This window comes from Stegastes partitus, unplaced genomic scaffold (genome assembly GCF_000690725.1).
Source record: "Stegastes partitus isolate 25-593 unplaced genomic scaffold, Stegastes_partitus-1.0.2 Scaffold1475, whole genome shotgun sequence".
Taxonomy (NCBI): domain Eukaryota; kingdom Metazoa; phylum Chordata; class Actinopteri; family Pomacentridae; genus Stegastes; species Stegastes partitus.
The window spans coordinates 8,876-30,755 of record NW_007579206.1 but is presented as its reverse complement, the minus strand read 5'-3'; the positions used below and the strand labels follow the sequence as shown (position 1 = coordinate 30,755).

Below are 21,880 nucleotides of genomic sequence, written 5' to 3'. Positions count from 1 at the left end.
AGGCTTTGGTCCACTGAGAAACACTTGCGTTCTTCGCCTGAGCGCAGGTGAAACGATTCTAATGTTGTCTCTGGATCAGGAGTGGCTTCATAATATGAATTGTACAGTTGTAGGTCCTTTAATGAAGACGTCTGCTCGGTGTCGAATGTCATCTTCTGGAGAACTTTCCAGTCAACAGTCTTCCCCATGGTTGTGACTGCATGTACTGAACTAGACCGAGAGATGTGTGATATTTATACTGTTTGAATAACAATTTACTGAAACTTGAAATGAAATGTTCTAAAATTTTAAGATACTCGATTTCTGATTTTCATGATTTATAAACCATGATCATCAAAATTAGAATAAAACTTTAAACTATTTTATCTCTTGTTCTGTCTTGGATTTTGTTTTTAACTGAATCTTGGTTGCAAACTAAGGATTTTAGCCCAGGTCCTCTGCAGTATCACTGTTTTAACCAGGCCAGGGTGAGTGAGAAGAGCTTCAAATGTCATCGCAGTTGTTGTGAAGAACTCTCCACTTTTGAAGCTCTTATTCTTGGCGGTCCACATTCAGTTTTTTTTTTTGCTATTATTTATCATCCCTCGAAATCTATGGGCAGCTTTTTAGCAGAAGTTCCCAAATTTTTATTCTCCATTGTTTTTGAATTCTTTTAACATCAATCAGCATGAGTGTGGCCCAACACAGCACCATGGCCACACATTGGACCTTGTTGTTACCCTGTGTGTAGAACTAGCATCAATGGAATTAATGGAGATGGCCATATCACACCCCAAATGATTAGTTTTTAATTGTGATTTGCCCATTTCCAACAGCATCACATCGTGCTCCACATGGACTTGCACTTTTGATGGCCAAAGAAAAGCACTGTATTTCATAACCAAGACATACAACCATCTACACACACCTTCTGTTTAGGACAGAAAACATAACATTCAGTAAAATACACAGTAGTGACACTATTTACACGTTCTTCTCACTTAACTTGAGCGTGTGCGTCATATAGTTTTATACGTGAGTGGGATATGTAAGTGGAAATAAGAAATCCCTCCTACAAAGTTGAATCACCAACTACAGCTCCAGTCAGGCTGGAACATACATCCTTTCCAGCAATCCTCTTGACTTAGATTAAGCAAGAGTAGCAGCTATGCATTTTTTTTTTGAGATTGTCAGAAATTTTACTTTCAGAATAATGAATGTTCTGCTGTGTAATGTAATGGTAGAACATGAGCAGCACAAACTGGGACTGACTCTCAGCTGGCTGGACATGGCTGACGTGCACTTCTACTACACTGCTACACACTGATCAGCCACTTTAAAACCACTGTCAGGTAAAGTTAAATATGCTGATCATCTTTTTCCAGTGTTATCTGTCAAGGGGTGGCATATACTAGGCAGTGGGTGCACATGCATTGTTTACCTGGGGAGAAGAATGCAGATAGCAATAGTGGTGTCTGATGCAGCAGCCTCTCTCAACAGGACAGTGCTCCTGTCACACTGCACAAGCTGTTCAGGAAAGGGTTGAGGAACAAAAAGATTTAAAAATTTTGACTTGGCCTCCAAATTCCCCAGATTTCAAACCCATCGAGCATCTGTAGATGTGCTGGAAAAACAAGTGTGACCTATCGAGGCACACCACTTCCAGGACTGGCTGCTAATATCTTGGATCCTGACACCAAAGGACACCTTCTGAGGTGGAGTTCAGACAGCTGGTCACAGCTGTTTTAGTGGCACCTACACAGTATTAGACAAGTGATTTTAATGTTGTGGCTGATCCCCACTATTCAGGATGTCAGATAACTGGCAGTGAAGACAGAGTAAAATTGGAAATTGATTCTCCAAATACAAGATTTGGAAGAAGAAGCAGAACTACACTGATTACTTGTTCATGTTATTTATAAAGTTAAACTATCAAACTTTGTTTGGTTTCAGCTTTATAGCTTTTCTGTTCTCTATCACTGTAGAACACATTGCTGGACTGTTTCTTTAAATAAATGAGGCATCTAAAGATGTCACTTTGGGCACTGATAACTTGCCTTGACACTGGTCATAAGTTTAAGAGAATACAGAAGAATCGATTCCATGAATTTACATTCCTCATGGTTTTATGTTGAGCTCGGCTCAGTGTCCACTGCCGCCCTCAGACAGGATGCGACTGGGCTCGGTGAACTTCGCAGTTGCGATGTAGAACAGGGCAGGACCTGGCACGAGGGCCAACAGCGGTATGTCCTGTTCGAGCTTGTCCAATCTGGAGATGGAGATGATGCCATATGCATGCAGCAGCCAATGGCTAAACAGGACAACAAGACGCTTCTTCTTGGCAGCCAGATTCTTAAAAGACTGGTGGTGGGGGGCAAGCACACAAAGAAAAGAGGACAGAATTACTAATAATAGAACAGTGGTTTCCAAAATTAAATCTAAAATGCTCAATGACTCTGAAAAACTTCTAAAACATTCAACTGTTCGTGGAATCATTGGTAATACATTCCTCCCTGTAGTAATGTTATGACAAATGCTACCAGGGGAGGCACAGTTGTGCAGAAAAAAAATCACTGACACCACTAGTAAAGGCCTGGATTTTTACTTAACCCTTAAATTCATAAAACTGGCCTTAAGCAACCTGGGATTATATTATGCTCTCTCTAAACTGCTATCTGACTCTGTGGTACTTCTCAAATACTGTATTTAATTAATAATGGTGTTGCAACAATGTACATATGGAATATCCATCCATCATCTCTACACCGCTTAATCCTCACTAGGGTCATGGGGGGCGGAGCCTATCCCAGCTGACTCAGGGTGAAGGCAGGTTCACCTGGACAGGTAACCAGTCTATCACAGGGCTACACTTAGAGACAGACAACCAAGCACACTCACATTCACACCTACGGACAATTTAGAATCACCTTTTCCTCTCAGCGTGTTTCTGGACTGTGGGAGGAAGCCGGAGAACCCGGAGAGAACCCACGCTGCACGGGGAGAACATGGAGACTCCACACAGAAACATCCCGGGTGTCCTCACCAGGACAAGAACTGGCGACCTTCCTGCTGGGAGGCAACAGTGCTAACCACCGAGCCACCTTGCAGCCCACATATGGAACAGATCACTTAAAAACTCAACTATGGGAATGACAAAGCTACCTCAGACAATAAGAAACACAAATGGTGCAACGGGTATGATACTGTCCAAAGCAGCAGCCCTAAAATATGTCAGACCTGATGAGGGAATCTCATATAGTTATCCTGGCATCCCAACATCAGAAGCCAAAGGATCAGACAAGAGACGCACTCCCTGGCTAATGCTGGCCTTCAGCTGAGAAAAGGACAAAGGTACTGCAACATCTGAAAGCTGATGGATGCTCTAAAACAGTGGTCTTCAACCTTTTTTGCACCACGGACCGGTCATTACGCACATAACAAATAATAATTGTTTTTTTTTCTATTGAAAAGTTTCATAAATGAATAAAATTGATTTTTATTGCTTAACATGTTTACTTTTTCTCCTGTCTCAGTATCATGTCTCTCCCACTTTCCAAAGCAGCTCTCCTTGAGACGTTTGTTTTTGACTGACGGCTTCGTTTAGCAGCCGGACATAAAAACTGACAGTCAAGTGCAGGAAACGAGCACAAACGGAAGTGACGGGACGATGAGCTAGTTATTTTTCAAAATAAAACACCCTGCAGACTCCGCTGGAAATAAAAATAAACCAATAAAATGTTTTTATTCTATCTGTGCGGCCCGGTACCAAATGACCCACGGCCCGGTACCGGTCCGCGGCCCGGTGGTTGGGGACCACTGCTCTAAAAGCTTTTAGTTTGTCCAGAATCACAACTGCTACAGTTTACAAACCATAAAATAATGCAGCTGTGCGTACATCCACATCGCATGACCACAATCAAGTGATCATGACAAGCAAATCCTGAGGGGGCTGCTACGTAAGAATTGTTGAGGCGAATCATCGGTCAGAAGAACCCTGACTCAACTTGTATCTGGTATTGGAGCCTCTCAGAAAGTAGCTGAGTTTTGTCCAAACCATCTCTAGATACATCGCTAGATACTTCTGTAAAATAAGCCGCAAAACAAGTCTGAAATGAAAAGTCAACGCACTGGCAGCAGTATCACTTTTACAGACCTCCACAAGGACAGGTGCTGGAGGAGGTGTGCAGCCACTCACTGATTGGGCGTCAGCATTTTTCAAAAACATAGAAGTCCCAAACAATTGACTTGGTAGGTTGTAGCATGATTTCAAACTAAAGATGGCATGTTGAGCCATTTTTAACCCATGAAGTGCAGATTTTTATACAAATCCATTTGGTATAAATGTCAAATGTCAGTATTTGTATTTATCATCACAGTACAGCACAATCATTTAGTTTACAACTAAAAAACATGTTTAAGTGTGCAGTACCTCTTTGCAATGAGCAATCAAGCCAGACAATGTCTTGTGGTTCACTTTGTCACAATTCAAGTTTGAATGCACAAACAAATGCAATGCATCTATAAAAGATGACATTTTTACAGTCATGATATGGCCACACCCACAGGGCAGTAAGAATAATTACCTGAATCTCAGAGGCAGACATGTAGACAGCTAGTGTGACCAGAGACAGGACCAGTATGATGTAGGGAAACGCATAGTCTGCAACACACAAAATGTTATTCAGGGATGCAAACATCAACCTACACAATTAAGATAGTATTTGAACATAAAGAACATAAGCATTAATTACTGTAATTTGTAATAATGTGAAAACTGGACCATTCTCCAACACTGGGACCAGTTGGATGTGATTTCAGTAGCACAGGCCTACAGAGAGTCTGCTGCTAATCCTTAATACTCACACAGCAGTCCTCCTCCTACAGCCTGCAGCACAGTGAGAATGGGGAAGAAGTAGAGAGCAGCATAGATGCTCTTAAAGCGGTCAGATTTGCCCAGACCACATGCTATCTTCTTCACCAAAAGGGGACGGAGCAGCATCATCAGCACCAAGCAGAATGCATAGTAGATTAACACAATGGTGTAGCTAAGAAACACATTTAGAGAGACTTTGGTCAAAGAGTGAAAAAACACAATGAAGAATGAATTTAGAAATATCAGAACACATTGGTATGGTATTGACTACAATTCAATGCCGTTTGTCTGCACTTGCTTGGCTTTTTTCTATTTAATTTACCGTTCATTTGTATTGTTTTATTATCTTCTATGCAGTAATTTTTTATGGAGAGAGTTAAACTAATAGTGATATTTCACTTCTTTTACGCAGATGTTACTTCAGGACTTCACCAGTGTGCTAGGAATAGATTATTTTTTTGTGTTTAATTGGAGAAGCAGCGTTGCCCAGATTTTAAAAGCATCCTTTTGCTACTACTCACAGTGGGTACACAGCTTCCTGTGTGCAGTGTAATGTGTTGACATAGTCTGGACTGGGGTTGTACAGCATCGTGTACCAGTCTGACAGCATTTGGACTCGACAGGAATAGATACTGAGCATTCCAACCGGCTCTGTGACCAGTAGCGTGACCACAGCTGACAGACTGCACTCCAACATGGCCGTCACATGCTGCAGCAGTGCACTGGAACTACACAGACAACAACAGACACAAGAAGTGCAGAATTGTTATCCTTATCATTGACTCATTCTGACATATATTTCAGTGAAAGAGTAAGGGAGTAAAGGAGTGAAGAGAGAAAGGCATGGGCAATAAAATTATAGTCTACCATACCAGCTATTGACACTTATTCAATCGCAAAAACAAAACTGACGGATACCGTGTTTGATAGTTTAATTTAAATGCATCAGATTTAAACTGCCACAAAAGCACATAACGAAAGGTTCAGTTGCATGAACAAACCCCAAGAGTGATCCGTCCTTGGTTCATAAACAGCCTATTATACCGTGATAAAGCTGGCCCTTCACCCTTTGTCACCACTGCAGCACTCATGCAGGTCTCTTGAGGCGCGTTAGTCTTCAGCTGCCTAAAGCCTCTTGCTGCCTTCCTCCACTTGTGCAGACTTCCTTTAGTGGAGACTGTTGCCAGCAGGAGTTAGTGTTTGCCTTTATAAGACGGCCTTTGTGTTCAGTAAATGTCTAGAACCATGTGTCCTGCATCACTTCCATCTAAACAATGTGCTATTGCCATCCTGCTCAGAGTGCTGACAGACTGACTGCCATGGTGTTGTTGGAGGCCGATGCTGGGTGTCGGTCCAGTGTGACCCAGTCCAGCTCAGCTACTCAGAACCTTATATTTAGAACAGAGCTGCACCCTGACTGCCCTCCGTGGGTCTCTGGGTTTTACTTACTTTCTTAATATAATATGTATCAAATTAGACGATTCCTTTATTCTTTATTATTTTTATTTACAGTTGAAACCAGAAGTTTAAAAAAACAACAACAAAAAAAACATGAAACCTTTTTATTTTCACTGTCTAACATTAAATCAGGCTAAACTTTTCCTGTTTTAGGTCATTTAGGATTAAAATGATTTCTATTTGCTAAATGCCAGAATAATGAGAGACTTTTTTTTTAAAGAGAATTTGTTAGTACTTTCTTCAAAGTCAGAAGTTTATATAAGCTAAGATTACTATGCCTTCAAACTATTTAGGAAAGCCCACATGATGATGTCATGGCTTTGGAAGCTTTTGATAGGCTAATTGACAATATTTGCCTTAATTGGAGGCACACCTGTATGTGGATGTATTTTAAGGCACACCTCAAACACACTGCTTCCTTTGGTGACAACATGGAAAATCTAAAGAAATCAGCCAAGATATCAGGAAGAGATTTGTGGACCTCCACAAGTCTGGTTCATCCTTGGGTACAATTTCCAGATGCCTGAAGGTTCCACGTTCATCTGTTCAAACAATTATACACAAGTACACACACCATGGGAATGTCCAGCCATCATACTGCTCAGGAAGGAGATGGGTTCTGTGTTCCAGAGATGAAGGGTTTTGGTGAGAAATGTGCGTATCAACCCCAGAACAAAAGCAAAAGACCTTGTGAAGATGCTGCTGAAGCTGGTAAGAGAGTGTCATTATCCACAGTGAAACCAGTCCTGTACCGACATGGGCTGAAAGGCTACTCAGAGAGGAAGAAGACATTTCTCCAAAAGAAACAAAAAGACAGATTACAGTTTGTAAATGCACACAGGGACAAAAACCTTCATTTGTGGAGGTATGCCCTGTAGTCTGATGAAACTAAAACTGAGCTGTTTGGCCATAATGAGTGGCTGTGGCTCAGGTGGTCGAGCGGTTGTCCTCTAATTGCAAGGTTGGCGGTTCCACAGTCAAAGCATGCTTGGGCAAGACACCTGAAGTTGCTTCCAATGGCAGGCAGCACCTTGCATGGCAGCTCTGTTGCCACTGGTGTATGAATGTTTGAGTGAATGGGTGAATAAGAAAACATTGTAGAGCACTTTGAGTACGACTAAGGGAGAAAAGTGCTATATAAGTGCAGAATATTTACCATAATGACCATCGTTAGATTTGGAGGGAAAAGGGGGAAGCTTGCAAGCCTGAGAACACCATCCCTGTGAAGTATGGGGGTGGCAGTAGGGCTGCGCCATATCATACCTTGCACGGTAATACCGATGTAATGTTAGTGGATGATATGACATTGAAATATCAAGATAAAAATTTGAGTGAAACGCATATGCGCAGTGCCGTTGTTTTCATGCGGTTTAATGCAGATGGAGCGAAGAAGTGAGAGCCATGGCGGCGACCGAGGAGGAGGGCGAATGCAGTGCATCGACCGACACAGCAGGGCTGGACCCTAATATCCAAATATTTGGTTGTTGTGGTGGTGTCCAGATAGCAATTTTGATACCCGAATATTCGGCCACCACCCGCCGCTAATCTAAGAGGCGTGTGGAGCAAGTCAACAAACCTGACTTAGTTCCACCAGTTCTGTCAGGAGGAATCAGCCAAAATTGCAGCAAACTATTGAGAGAGCTTGTGGAAGGAAACCCAAAACGTTTAACTCAAGTCATATAGTTTAAAGGCAATGCTGCCAAATACTAAGGAAATGAACGTAAACTTCTGACTTTGAAAAAAGTAACCAAAAATTCTCTCTCTCATTATTGTGGCATTTAGGAAATAGGAATAATTTTGGTAATCCTAACGGACCTAACACAAGAAAAGTTTAGTCACATTTCATGTCAGACATTGAGAAAAAAAAGGTTATGTGTCTTTTTATACAGTGTATGTAAACTTCTGGTTTAAACTGTATGTGTAAACGTATTTGTGTGTCTTAAAATATAGGCTAAAGTGGTTAAATTCACATACCTTTATCCCCCAGGTTTTATTAAAAATAGATCATTAATAAAATGTATAACTATTGACACAGACAAACATACATTACCATTATAATTACCCAACCCCACACAGACTAACCCATATTACATTTATAGATATAAAGAATAAAATATTACAGCAAAAATAAGCACTAACAAGGCCATAAACAAAGCAAAAGAGAACCTCTACAACATCAGGAAGTGTGTGTAATCCTTCCTCACCTCTTCTTTCCAGAGTACCACTCAATAAAAAACCAGTGCAGCACGAGTGGGAGCATGGCCATGAAACCCAGATAGAGCCAGTCATAGAGCTCAGGGGACTCAGTGCAGGCTTCACACACCTTCTGGATGTTGGCACGTTCTCCTCGTGGACAAACCTGCCAGGAAAGACAGAAGGTTGTGATTTTTGAGGAAAAAAAAGTCCATTGAAAACTCTCTGCCAGACCAAAATTCAGACTTAAATTTCCCTAGACAAGGAAAGTATTTAATCAAAACACTGGTTCTGAAACTGTGGTACTCATTTAATTGGTGGTACGTGAGATCCCTCGTGTGATAAGTGGAGAAATTTCTAGAATTTTAAATAAAACTAACTAGACTCAAAATACTACAGCGAATCAAAACCCTTTGCCAAAATTTGCCAGTGAAGTGTCTGTGGACACTATAACAGTGACAGTATGACTAGATTTACATCAAATTTGGATTTAGCTGGGGAAGGATGCAGGAGGAGCCCATGCTGCCACAAGGGGCATGTGGAGATTTTCTCAGCAATCAATGTATGAAGCCATCCATCCATCTTCTCCCGCTTATCCGGAGTCGGGTCGCGGAGGCAGCAGCCTTAGCAAAGCTGCCCAGACTTCCCGATCCGTACACACCTCCCCCAGGTCTTCCGGGGGGACCCCCAGGCGTTCCCAGGCCAGCTGGGAGACATAGTCCCTCCAGCGTGTCCGGGGTCTTCCCCGAGGTCTCCTCCCGGTGGGGCGCGCCCGGAACACCTCTCCAGGGAGGCGTCCAGGAGGCATCCGGAAAAGATGCCCGAACCACCTCAACTGGCTCCTTTCGATGTATGAAGCCATCACACTTAAAATGGCATCTTATAACCAGAAACACCGTGAAGAAACTGAAACAACAAAAATGCTATTAAAGCAGTCCAAGTCCACATCAGTTGCCAGAGCACAGGAGGTTTCATATCATTCCAGCCTCCGCATAGCGGTAAGCCCGTGAAATTGGTGAATAAATGTGTCCACCATTAGTCAAAGAGATGACTCCACCATGTGTAGAGAAGGCGGCCAAACTATTAAACTTGGTGCTACTTGTAAAACGGCACTGTCAAGGAGAACAGGAGCCATGGCAAATGACATTAGGGAGACTCTTGTGGGATCACTTGACATGTCATATGTGACAGGTGCTCTTTCACGGACCGCCTGCCAGCACCACACATACATTTACTGTTTGTAGTAGTTTTTTCCTATGTATTTGTTTTTCCTTTGTATTTTCCTTTGTATCGTTTGTACACTTCACCATTGGGTTACTGCTGTTAAGCATGTCTGCTTCTGACTGAAACTAAACTCAATGTGATGCTCTGGCCAGAACTTGCTCAGAGTTGAAAAACTCTAGTCCACTAACATAGAGACTACTAGACAATATGGCGCTGCCACCTGCCAGGAAGAAGGCCTAGCTACTCGCCTCAGTATGTTACACATGTTTACCAAACTGCACAAGGGTCTGAAGGGGATTAACAACTGTGTATCACAGTGGCAGAATTCCACATTTCAGATGCTGAAGATTATGCCTCCTCTTGGTCTAACAAGATGGCGGCTCTTGTAAATGACGTGAACATTATATCACAAGTCAAGTACAGCGAAAGCCACAGCCACAGAAAAAACATAAGGATTATCGAATTGAAAGAAGGCCCAGAAGGACAAAAAAGGACATCATCCACATCACACATGCTGGCTGCACATAAATAATCATGTTTCACCTGAGGTTACATTAGGCACAGGCCCGACTCACAGACACACAGAAACTTCCATTACTCTTCATATTTTTCCCAGGACCCACGTGTTCATCATATGCTGCTATTAGAGTCATCTAGGTTGATACCAGTATTTTTGTGATTTTTATTTATTTTAAGAAATGATTATTGTCTTTCCTGTGTGTAAACTAGTTAATGTTGTAGATAAAAGTCAAAGGTTGCTAACAGCTGATATTGGCATTGGCCTTTAATAAGGGCTTTTTCATTTCATGTGGCATTTTTGCCATCCGTTAACCTTCCTTTTATCAATTATCCAGACCAATAAGTTGCATAATTAGGTTTGTTTATAAGGCAGAGTTGACACAATTTTTTTTCTCCTTTCTCTTGAATACCTCCTCTATGAACAGTTGTGTAGACCAAGATTATTTTTTGTTTTTTGGTGGTGGGGGGTGACAGAAGTTGATCTGGATCATTAAGAGTCATAATGTGCAGCAAACATGTAGCATAACGTGGCCACAGCAGATGACGGATGCGCTCCAGGAATATTATGCTGGAAAAGAAAAGCCCAGTATAATAAACCTGTACACAGAGTTAACTTCCTTGCAAAAACCACCCACTGAGAATGTCACTGAATAGTTCATCAGAGCTGAGACTGCAATCACCGCTTTGAGGATCGCAGCTGATGTGCTCAGTGACGGCCTTTTAATCTCAATGACTTTGAAAGGGCTGCCAGAGACATTTAAACCGTTTGGAATACACAGGACTCAGAGTGACGATAATATGACTTCTGCTGAGTTCAAGACAAAGCTCCAAAGTTATGAGGATGTTGAAAATTTGCGCACAACAGTGTCTGAGGACAGCGTAATGAAGGCAAGAGCGCATGTTAGCACAAAGCACAAACCAGAGGGAGCAAACAGTGGAATACAGACGTTGTGTGTTACAAATGCAGAGGTCACATAGCCAGAGCCTTTAAGTGCAAGAAGTGGTACAATCACTGCAGAACTAACACGCACCACAGTGCAAGCTGCAGACAGATGAAACGGCGGGATAACGCACGGAAAGCGTCCGAGGAGACAGGGAACAAGGAATACGCATTCCAGATAAGTGAGATGTCAAGAGGAGAGGTCTGATGGTGGATGCGGGAGCCACGTCATCACAGACATCATCAAGTTTAAGAAGTTTGACAGCAGTTTCCAGGCCAGGAAGCACTACATGGAGTTGGTTGATGATTCCAGCAGCAACGACGTGGCCAAGGGCAGAGGTGAAGCAGAGGTGTGGCTACATGACAACAGAGGATGGAGTTTCCCAAAAACACCGAGAAACGCCCTGTACATCTCCACATATCCCCAGGATATCATCTCTGTGAAAGCTGCTGCCTCCAGCGGAGCTACTGTGATTTTCAGCAAGAGGAATAATGTTCTGCTCCATAAAGACGGTACCAAATTTCCCATACACATACACAACAAACTATACTATGTGCACACATCAGAAAATTACTGTGATGACCACTGTAAGAAAAGTCTTGATTTGCAGAGGTAGCATGAAATTTTGGGACATTGCATTTATGCAGATCTAATGAAGCTAAGAAATGTTGTTGATGGGATGGATATTAAGGAAGAGGGAAGTAAACATACCCCCTGTCGTGAAGTTTGCACTCAAGGAAAGTTTGTCCAAACTAGGAAGAGGGCCAGATATAAGGGCAAAGGTACCGCTTGACATGGTCTCACAGATCCATTGTCTCGAGATGGGCATAGGTGTGCACTGTCCTTCACAGATGACTATTCTAGTGCAGTATTTGTATATTTTTTGAAAATTAAAAGTGATACAGTACAAGCCACAGAAAGGTTCGCAGCTGATATGTCTTCTTATGGCAAAATAAAACGCATAAGATCTGATAATGGAACAGCGTACACAAGTAGAGAGTACCAGGTATTATTGAGCTGGAGTGGTATTAGGCATGAGACTTCAGTCCCATATTCTCCAGCAGCTGAGAGACAATGGAGAACTCTGTTTGATATGGCCAGGTGGATGCTTATAGAGAGTGGTCCAGACAGCTGCAGTGGTGAGGTGCTTTAACAATCACACGAAACCAACCCCTTTCCACATGTTAGCAGGCAGAAAACCCAATATTGCCAGGATGCAGAAGTTTGGACAAGTGTGGTTATGCTTACAAGCATCATAAAAGGAAGTTGGACTCTAGATGTGAGCGAAGCATTTTTGTTGAATATGACAAAGCTATTCCAGCCTTTATGGTTTACTGTCCCAGCAACAGAAAAATACAAAAACACAGACTTGTAGAGTTTGTATCTAGAATGAATAAAGAAATGCTGGATGCTGATGATGACGATCTTGTAGTCCAAAGTAAAAGGCAATCAGTAAAAACCCTACCTGTTGGCTCACAAATGGCAAAAAAACAAGAAGTGGTCACAGAAAATAATACAGTAGAGTGTGACTCAGGCACAGTGAAACTAGAAAAAGAAGAGAAAGCTGACAATGAAGAAAAACCTAAAGAGAGATGCTATCCTGACAGAGAGAGGAAAAAAAAAGACAGATTATTATGGTGACTGTACTTGTTGTTTTGAAGATGACATGACCAATATTGATTACTGTTGCAGACTTATGTGTAATGTACCTCATACAAAGAAACTGTAACTTGAGTAAATGCTGATGAATGGGTTAATGCTATGGATGAGGAAATGCAATCATTGCAGGATAATGCAATGTTTACCCTGACCATGCTTCCTGAGGGCAAACATATAGTGGGGAGAAAATGTGTCTATGCAATGAAAAAGAACAATGATAGATCAAATACAAGGCAAGATACGTTGCCAAAGGGTATAGTCAAAAGAGAGGTGTGAACTATGATGAGACTTTCTCTCCTACAGCTGGCCTGACCAGCATCAGGGTATTTGCACAGGAAGCAGCAAATGGAACAAGACGTTGCATGACTATTTGTGGAAGATACAGTTAGTACAAAACCCAGCTGATCATTGTGTTTATCCACTGAACAAAAATATAAACACCCCATGTCAAATATAAGAGTTTTATGAACATTTGGGTTACGCAATATATAGAGAAACTCAAAATATATTTTCAGTAATTACTGATCTTCACATCGGCATTGATAACATCGTGGTATGGCCATTTGTAGCGGATTGACAGTCCTTTGAACATGACAGGGGTCAGGTTGAGGAATTTGATTTTTCAGTATCTTGTGTGTCCGCCAGCTGCATCTCTCAGAGCAACACATCTTCTTCACATGGAGTTGATCAGATTGTCTATGGTGGCCTGTGGAATGTTATTCCATTCCTCCTGGAGTGCCACACGGAGCTGACCCACATCGCCTGGAAGGGGAACACGGGCGAATATGCAGGCCAGTCCAGAACTTCAGTGTCCTCTGTTTGAAGGAATTCCATGCAGATGCTGGCAACATGAGGTCGGGCATTGTCATGTTGAAAGGTGATGTCATGCTGGCGCACAAACAGCACAACATTTGGGGTGAGAATCTCGTCCTGATATCTTTGTGCATTAAGGTTCCCTTCAATGAAGTGCAATGGTGTTCTGTGCCCGTATGTGATGCCTGACCACACCATCATGCCACCACCTCCATGGGCAGCCCTGGGCATAACATTTGCATCTGCAAACCGTTTACCCATGCGTCGCCTGACATGCTGTCGTCCATCTGCACCATACAACTGGAACCTGGATTCATCCGTGAACATCACTCTTCTCCAGCGTGCCAACGGCCATCGGACATGTGCATTCGCCCATGCGATTCGGTTCCTACGCCGGACAGCAGTGAGATCCAGACCACGGTGAGGGCGCCGAGCATGCAAGTTGGCTTCTCGTAGGCGGCTACGGACAGTCTGAGGTGTGATGCATCTGTTGTGCAGACCAGTAGTCTCATCAGCTGTGTGTGGCGCTGGTCTTAGTCGATCCCGCAGATGGACGAGCTGGATGTGGCGATCTTGTGCTGGAGTGGTCACACGTGGCCGACGAGGATGAGGTCGATTTGCAGTAGTGCCAGTCTGTTGGAAACAAACTCTTAAACGGCCTATGGTCCAATAATGGACATTGAGCCGTGCAGCTACTGCTCTGGTGGACATCCCTGCATCCAACATGCCAATGGCACACTCCTGCATAACTTGCAACATCTGAGGCATTATGTGATAACATTTGACATTTTGGGGTGGCCTTTTATTGTCCCCAGTCCAAGGGTTGTCCAGCTGTTGCTCATTTTGTCTGATCACCCACTGGACATGCCCACCCATGCACTGAGTAAAAAAAACAACTCACTGAGACACAGAGCAAGTTGGATTAAAAATTATACACAAATCAAGAGAAATATTACTTTTGTACAATAAAATGTCAGCAAATGCTCATTTACAGTTGTTAACTCCACATGGCAACAATATTTGACATGGGGTGTTTATATTTTTGTTCAGTGTAGCTACTGACAAAGAAAAAGTTCACATTATCATATGGGTAGATGATTTGATTGTTGCCACCAGTGATGATGTAAAAGAAATTTTGAAATCCAAGTTTAGAATGAAAGAGCTTGGTAAACTAACACATTTTCTTGGTATTGACTTGTATGTATGTACAGAAAATAGTGGAGAGATTTCTTATGCTAAACTGTAAGCTGAGAGCTACACCTTGTGAACAAAAACTTGACAGTTAGTAGCTCAATCTACCTGGCAACCTGTACAAGGCCAGACTTAAGCGCTGCAGTGAGAAAAATGTCTCAATATTTCACTAAAAGGACTACTGAACAATGGACAACTGTCAAGCATGCTTTAAGGCAGCAGTCCCCAACCACTGGGCCATGGGTCATTTGGTACCGGGCCGCACAGAAAGAAAAACAAAGTTTTATTGTTTTATTTTTATTTGCAGTCTACAGGGTGTTTTATTTTGAAAAAGTGCTAGATTGTCTTCCCGTCACTTCTGTCTGTGCTTGTTTGTCGCACTTGACTGTCAGTTGTCATGCTCACTGTTAAATGAAGCAGTCAGTCCAACCGCTGCCGAAATGTATAAAAAACACAAACGTCTCCGGAAAGCTTCTTTGGAAAGTGGGAGAGACTCAATGCTGAGACAGAAGAAAAAGTAAACACATATTTAGCAAGTCATTTTATTCGTTTGGGAAACTTTTTAAAAGAAAAAAATATTAATTTTTGTTATGTGTGCAATGACCGGTCAGTAGAAAAATTTCTTGCGTAAAACCGGTCCGTGGCACAAAAAAGGTTGGGGACTGCTGCTTTAAGGTATTTAAAAATGACCCAAAACAGAGAACTCTGTTTTTGGAAACACAAAGACAGGAGCCTAATACATGCTTACAGTGATGCTAATTGGTCTGCTGATGGTGGTGATCGAAAAAGTACTACAGGGTACTGCATTAGCCTGAACAGAAATGGCCCGCTGATCTCATGGAAAACTAAATGACAGCCTACAGTCGCATTGTCCACCTGTGAGGCTGAGTATATGGCATTAGCTGCGACTATGCAAGAGTGCCTGTACTTAAAACAGCTGTTTAAAGGGTTTGATGATCAGAACCACAAATGTAATGTCTACGAAGACCATCAAGGCGCTAAAGCTTTAGCCAAAAATCCTGTACACAGACAACATTGTAAGTATGTGGATTTTAAATACCATTTTGTTAGGTCTCTGATAAATGATGATCAGATCAACTTGGAGTACTGTCCATCCAACAATATGGTTGCTGACCAAGCCTGGAGTTAAAAAAAAAAACTGAAGCTGACTTATGTTTGGAATAAGGACTGCAAGGTGGCTCGGTAGTTAGTACCGTCGTCTCACAGCAAGAAGATCCCTGGTTTGTGTCCCATTGAGGACGCCTGGGATCTTTCTGCGTGGAGTCTCCATGTTCTCCCCGTGCAGCGTGGGTTCTCTACAGATTCTCCAGCTTCCTCTAACAGTCCAAAAACATGCTGAGGTTAATTGGTGATTCTGAATTGTCCATATGTGTGAATGTGAGTGTGCTTGGTTGTTGCTGGTTATGTACTTGTTTCTGGGTACATATATGAGAGCACATTTTACTGCTTTGCATCCATACCCAAAATGAATATCAACATACCTTTTTCCCCAAACTCTTTGCAAATATATCTGACTTTTCTACCTCCTATACTTTAATCGGCAGGGACTTTAATTTTACCCCAATCCCTCCTATCAATCCATCTCCTTCTTAGCTCACTTACTCCTGCAAAAGTCTTAAACTTGCAGAATTTTGTACAGATTTAAACATCCACAATTAATTAAATCATGAAATAAAGCTGTATCATATATACTGTTCGCAAAACACAGGCTACATAAATCAGGTGATAAACTGCTGGCCTGTCTAGCCAAAGGAGGAAGGGGTTCAGCCTTACTATCAGTTCAAGACACCAATGGAATCAGAATTCCACTGAAATAAATAGCATTATGAAGGCTTTTACAAGAAACAACAGTTGTAACCAGAAGTTTACATACACTGTATAAAAAGACATATAGCTTTTTTTCCCTCACTATCTGACATGAAATGTAACTAAACTTTTCCTGTTTTAGCTCAATGACAGAATTTTTTTAATTACTTTCTTTAAAGTCAGAAGTTTACGTACATTTCCTTAGTATTTGGTAGCAATACCTTTAAACTGTATGACTTGCTTCAAACATTTTGGGTTTCCTTCCACAAGCTTCTCACAATAGTTTGTTGAAACTCCTGACAGAATTGGTGGAACTGAGTCAGGTTTGTTGGCCGCCTTGCTCCACAGGCCTTTTCAACTCTGCCCACAAATGTTCTACAGGACTGAGATCAGGGCTTTGTGATGGCCACTCCAAAACATTGACTTTGTTGTCCTGAAGCCTCTTTGTAACTAATCTGGTGGTATGTTTAGAGTCATTGCCCATTTGGAAGACCCATTTGCGCCCAAGCTTTAACTTCCTGGCTGATGTCTTGATATGTTGCTGCAATATTTCCACATAATGTTCTTTCCTCATGATGTCATCTATTTTGCGAAGTGCACCAGTCCCTCCTGCAGCAAAACACCCCCACAGCATGATGCTGCCAACTCCATACTTCACAGCTGAGATGGTGTTCTCAGGCTTGCAAGCTTCCCCCTTTTTCCTCCAAATCTAATGATGGTCATTGTGGCCAAACAGTTCAGTTTTAGTTTCATCAGACTACAGGACATGCCTCCACAAATGAAGATCTTTGTCCCTGTGTGCATTTACAAACTGTAATCTGTCTTTTTATGTTTCTTTTGGAGAAATGCCTTTTTCCTCTCTGAGTAGGTGTGTCTTAAATAGATCAACAGGTGTTACTCCAATTAACTAAAATGTTGTCAATTAACCTATCAAAAGCTTTCAAAGCCATGACATCATCAGCTGGGCTTTCCCAAATAGTTTGAAGGCATAGTAATCTTAATGTATGTTAAGTTCTGACTTATTATTCTGGTGTTTAGCAAATTTTGATAATCCTAACTGACCTAAAACAGGAAAAATGTAGTCACATTTAAGATAGTGAGGGGAAAAAAAGCTTTGTCTTTTTCTACAGCATATGTAAACGTCTGGCTTCAACTGTATGTAATATCCCACTTCTATTACTTTACTCTCATGATAAATGTGACAACTACATTTTAATGAAACTAGGAGGTAGACCTAGGTCATGAATACAATGGAGATGACTGCCAGGTGGCAGTACATCGAGTACAGGGGTCAGCAACCTGAAACACTCAAAAAATCATTTGGACCCATTTCCCATGGAAAAGAACACACCAGGAGCCACAAAACCCTTTTGACATCTAAAATGAAGACAACACTGCATATATTGTTTTTTATCTTTCTGGTATGTATAAAAAACTATAGTGTGTTGCATTTATGAAATCAGTGAACTGCTACAGAGAAAAAGAAATTTTATTTCTGCATGCAACAAAAACATTTTGAACTCAGAAAAAAAAAAAAAAGACGCTCGGTTGAAGGTTACTTTCAAATAAAATACTCAATGCCTATTTGAGTCCTCCTTGTATATGTGAAACTTAAATCATCCACCTGCAGCAAAGTCAAAATGACGTCTGGTTGGCCTGCTGACTGCAGCTGGAACTGCCAACTACACTCCTGATTGCAGAACGATACACGTTTTCACGTCAGTCTCCAAAACACCAGAAAAGTCTCCAATAACACCAGAAAGAGTTGCTAGATATGTTGCTAGTTGCTTTTGACAAAAGAAAAGAAAAAAAAAGTCGCCAAGAGGATTTGGAAAGTCGCCAGATTTAGCAAGAAAGTCACCAAGTTTGCAACAATGCGTGTGCCATTGGGTGTTGCACATCTGCAGTTGTGACGCATATTTTAAGCAACAAAAAAATAAATAAAACCATGTTTTATTTTAATGTTATAAGATCACCATAATCTTCAAATTTAGAATGAGATTTTAAAAACTAACAAAACAAAATAGAATAGATTTAACTTGAATGCTCATCATTTATTTTCCAAAGCCACAAGGAGTCACAGCAGAGGTTTGTAAGAGCCATGGGTTGCCGACCCCTGATCTAGTGCAATCAACCTACACTTGTAACAGGCTGTCGGAAATCCAATATAAAATTCTACAAAGGCTCCATAAATACTGCTCAAAAAAATAAAAGGAACACCTAAACAACACAATGTAACTCCAAGTCAATCACACTTCTGCGAAACCAACCTGTCCAGGTAGGAAGCAACACTGATGGTGAATCAGTTCCACCTGCTGTTGTGCAGATGGAGCAGACAGCAGGTGGAAATTAAAGGCAATTAGCAAGACAACCCATATAAAGGAGTGGTTCTGCAGGTGGTGACCACAGACCATTTCTCTGTTCTCATACTTTCTGGCTGATGTCTTGGTCACTTTTACATTTTGTCAGTGCTCTTACCCCTAGAGGTAGCATGAGACGTGTCTACAACCCACACAAGTTGCTCACATAATGCAGCTCATCCAGAATAGCACATCTACACAAGCTGTGGCAAGAAGGTTCATCAGTACGAGAAGGTTTGCTGTGTCTCTCAGCACAGTGTCCACAGCATGGAGGAGATACCAGGAGACAGGCCAGTTCACCAGGAGACGTGGAGGGGGCTTTAGGAGGGCAGCAGCCCAGCAGCAGGACCGCTACCTCCTCCTTTGTGCAGGAGGACCAGGAGGAGCTCTGCCAGAGCCCTGCAGGATGACCTTTAGCAGGCCACTAATATGCATGTTTCTGCTCAAACTGCCAGAAACAGACTCCATGAGGTGGTCTGAGGGCCCGACATCAACAAGTGGGGCTTGTGCTTACAGCCCAACACCATGCAGGACGACTGGCATTTGCCAGAGAACACCAAGGTTGGCAGGTTGGCTATTGGCGCCCTGTGCTCTTCACGGATGAGAGCAGGTTCACACTGAGCACATGTGACAGACGTGACAGAGTCTGGAGACGCCGTGGAGAAGGTTCTGCTGCCTGCAGCATCCTCCAGTATGACCGGTTTGACGGTAAGTTTGTAATGGTGTGGGGAGGCATTTCTCTGGAGGGCCGCACAGCCCTCCATGGGCTTGCCAGAAGTACCCTGACTCCCATTAGGCACCGGGATGAGCTCCTCAGACCCATTGTGAGACCATGTGCTGGTGAAGTGGGCCCTGGGTTCCTGCTGATGCATGACAATGCTCGGCCTCATGTGGCTGAAGTGTGTCAGCAGTTCCTGATGATGAAGGCATTGATGCTGTGGACCGGCCGGCCCGTTCCCCAGACTTGAATCCAATTGAACACATCTGGGACCTCACGTCTCGTTCCATCCACCAACGCCACGTTGCACCACAGACTGTCCAGGAGTTGGTTGATGCTTTAATCCAGGTTTGGAAGGAAATCCCTCAGGAGAACATCCGCCACCTCATCAGGAGCATGCCCAGGCCTTGTAGGGAGGTCATACAGGTATGTGGAGGCCACACACACGACTGAACCTCATTTTGACTTGTCTTGAGGAATTTCCACTGAAGTTGGGTCAGCCTGTCATGTGATTTTCCCCTTTTATTCTGATAGTAAGGGAAAAAGATCAAAACCTGGCAACTAAATCGTTACCAAACAATTTCTTCACCAATATGTCTGTACAGGTGTGTAACAACATGCCTTAAAATGTTGAAGTTCAACTCCCGTGGGAAACCTTAACAAAACCTGCTCAAGTTAGAGGACCGATAACCAACTGACAAAAAATCGTTTTTGTTTTTGTTTTGTTTTTTTAAATCGGGCCTTCAATAACTTATGAGGGGTCAAATCAGGGTTTTTTCATAATTCTGAGTTGATTGTTAACATTTAGATTTCACCACATACACTTCTTTGTTGAAAAAGGCCACACTCACTTTTACATTTATATTCACAGCAGCTTTTCTTTCACATACTTACACACTGCTCAGAAAATAAAGGGAACACTAAAAAAAATGGTGTGTCGTGGTGAGCCCAACAGACCCGACCGCCCCGCCAGGCGCGCCGCACTCCCCCGCCGGTTACTTTTTCTGGAGCAGGGAGTCCCAAGCGTGCGAGAGCATGAAGCCCCCTTCGTCCCTGTTCATGGTCCTCTCAGCACGCGTTCTGATTTCAATTGCCTCTCTGATCCATCGTTTGTGTCTGCCCTGTTCAATCCCGATGATGCTTGCCCCATCCCAGTCGCCAGGACACACCATTTTGGTGTGGGCGTGGCTTGCCCGGCGGATCTGGCGACTCTGCTGGGCGTGCTGCAGGTGCCGGCTGTCAAAATTTGCCGGCTGATACGTCACTCGCTGTCAGTGTCATCTCTGAAGAAGGCGAGCGTTGTCGCCGAAACTGTCAGGTAATAAGAACCACACTCTACGTGTCTGAATAGAGAACCTGAACATTATATTATCACTAAGAAGACATGATGAACGTTTTCAAGCTACCTGTGGAATCTGCAAAGGCATCACATGTAGAAACTGCAGTCATGACGTTGTTGAGTCTGAAGAAGACATAGAGTTATTTCTCATTCACGGCGTCAGAAGCTTCTGGAGTCACTGTCTGAGTGTTATATAAGTATGTGAAATAAAAGCTACTGTGAATATAAATGTAAAAGTGAGTGTGGCCTTTTTCAACAAAGAAGTGTTTGTGGTGAAATATAAATGTTAACAATCAACTCAGAATCATGAAAAAACCCTGATTTGACCCTCATAAGTTACTTAAGGCCAGATGTGAAAAAAAAAAGATTTTTCGTCAATCGGTTATCAGTACCCTAACTTGAGCAGGTTTTTTTTAAGGTTTCCCACGGGAGTTGAACTTCAACATTTTAAGGCATGTTATTTCACACCTTTCCAAACATATTGGTGAAGAAATTGTTTGGTAACGATTAGAGATGCGCCGATACTGGACGAAATTACGGTATCGTATGATTTACTTCACAGTGGTAACTGGCCGATCCGATACCGCCATACATACACAATCCTGCCTTCCGACACATCCACGTGTTCGTCTGCTCATTGGCTACAAGTTTACAGCGTCAGAGAGTGTCTGCAACAAGGGTGGAACTTGTGCGGACCGGGTTGACTGTCTGAGACACTCCTTCAGGCTGTCACTCACCCCCAAAGCCCTCCTATTGGCCAAACTAGGTGTCAATCAAAAGCTGAGA

The 21,880-nt window shown here is 42.5% G+C and overlaps 1 protein-coding gene across 1 annotated transcript in view; it reads right to left on the bottom strand.

Moving 5' to 3' along the window:
- Positions 1–765: 765 nt before the first annotated feature.
- Positions 766–21,880, bottom strand: part of jkamp (jnk1/mapk8 associated membrane protein) — a 27,834-nt gene continuing 6,719 nt past the window's right edge. Inside the window, exons 3-7 of the mRNA XM_008299868.1 lie at positions 8,515–8,669; positions 5,374–5,580; positions 4,843–5,024; positions 4,563–4,639; positions 766–2,340 (exon numbers count right to left, since the gene is read on the bottom strand). Of these exons, the coding sequence (XP_008298090.1) occupies positions 2,122–2,340; positions 4,563–4,639; positions 4,843–5,024; positions 5,374–5,580; positions 8,515–8,669 (840 nt within the window). The 3' untranslated portion in view covers positions 766–2,121. The remainder of the gene's footprint in view (positions 2,341–4,562; positions 4,640–4,842; positions 5,025–5,373; positions 5,581–8,514; positions 8,670–21,880) is intronic.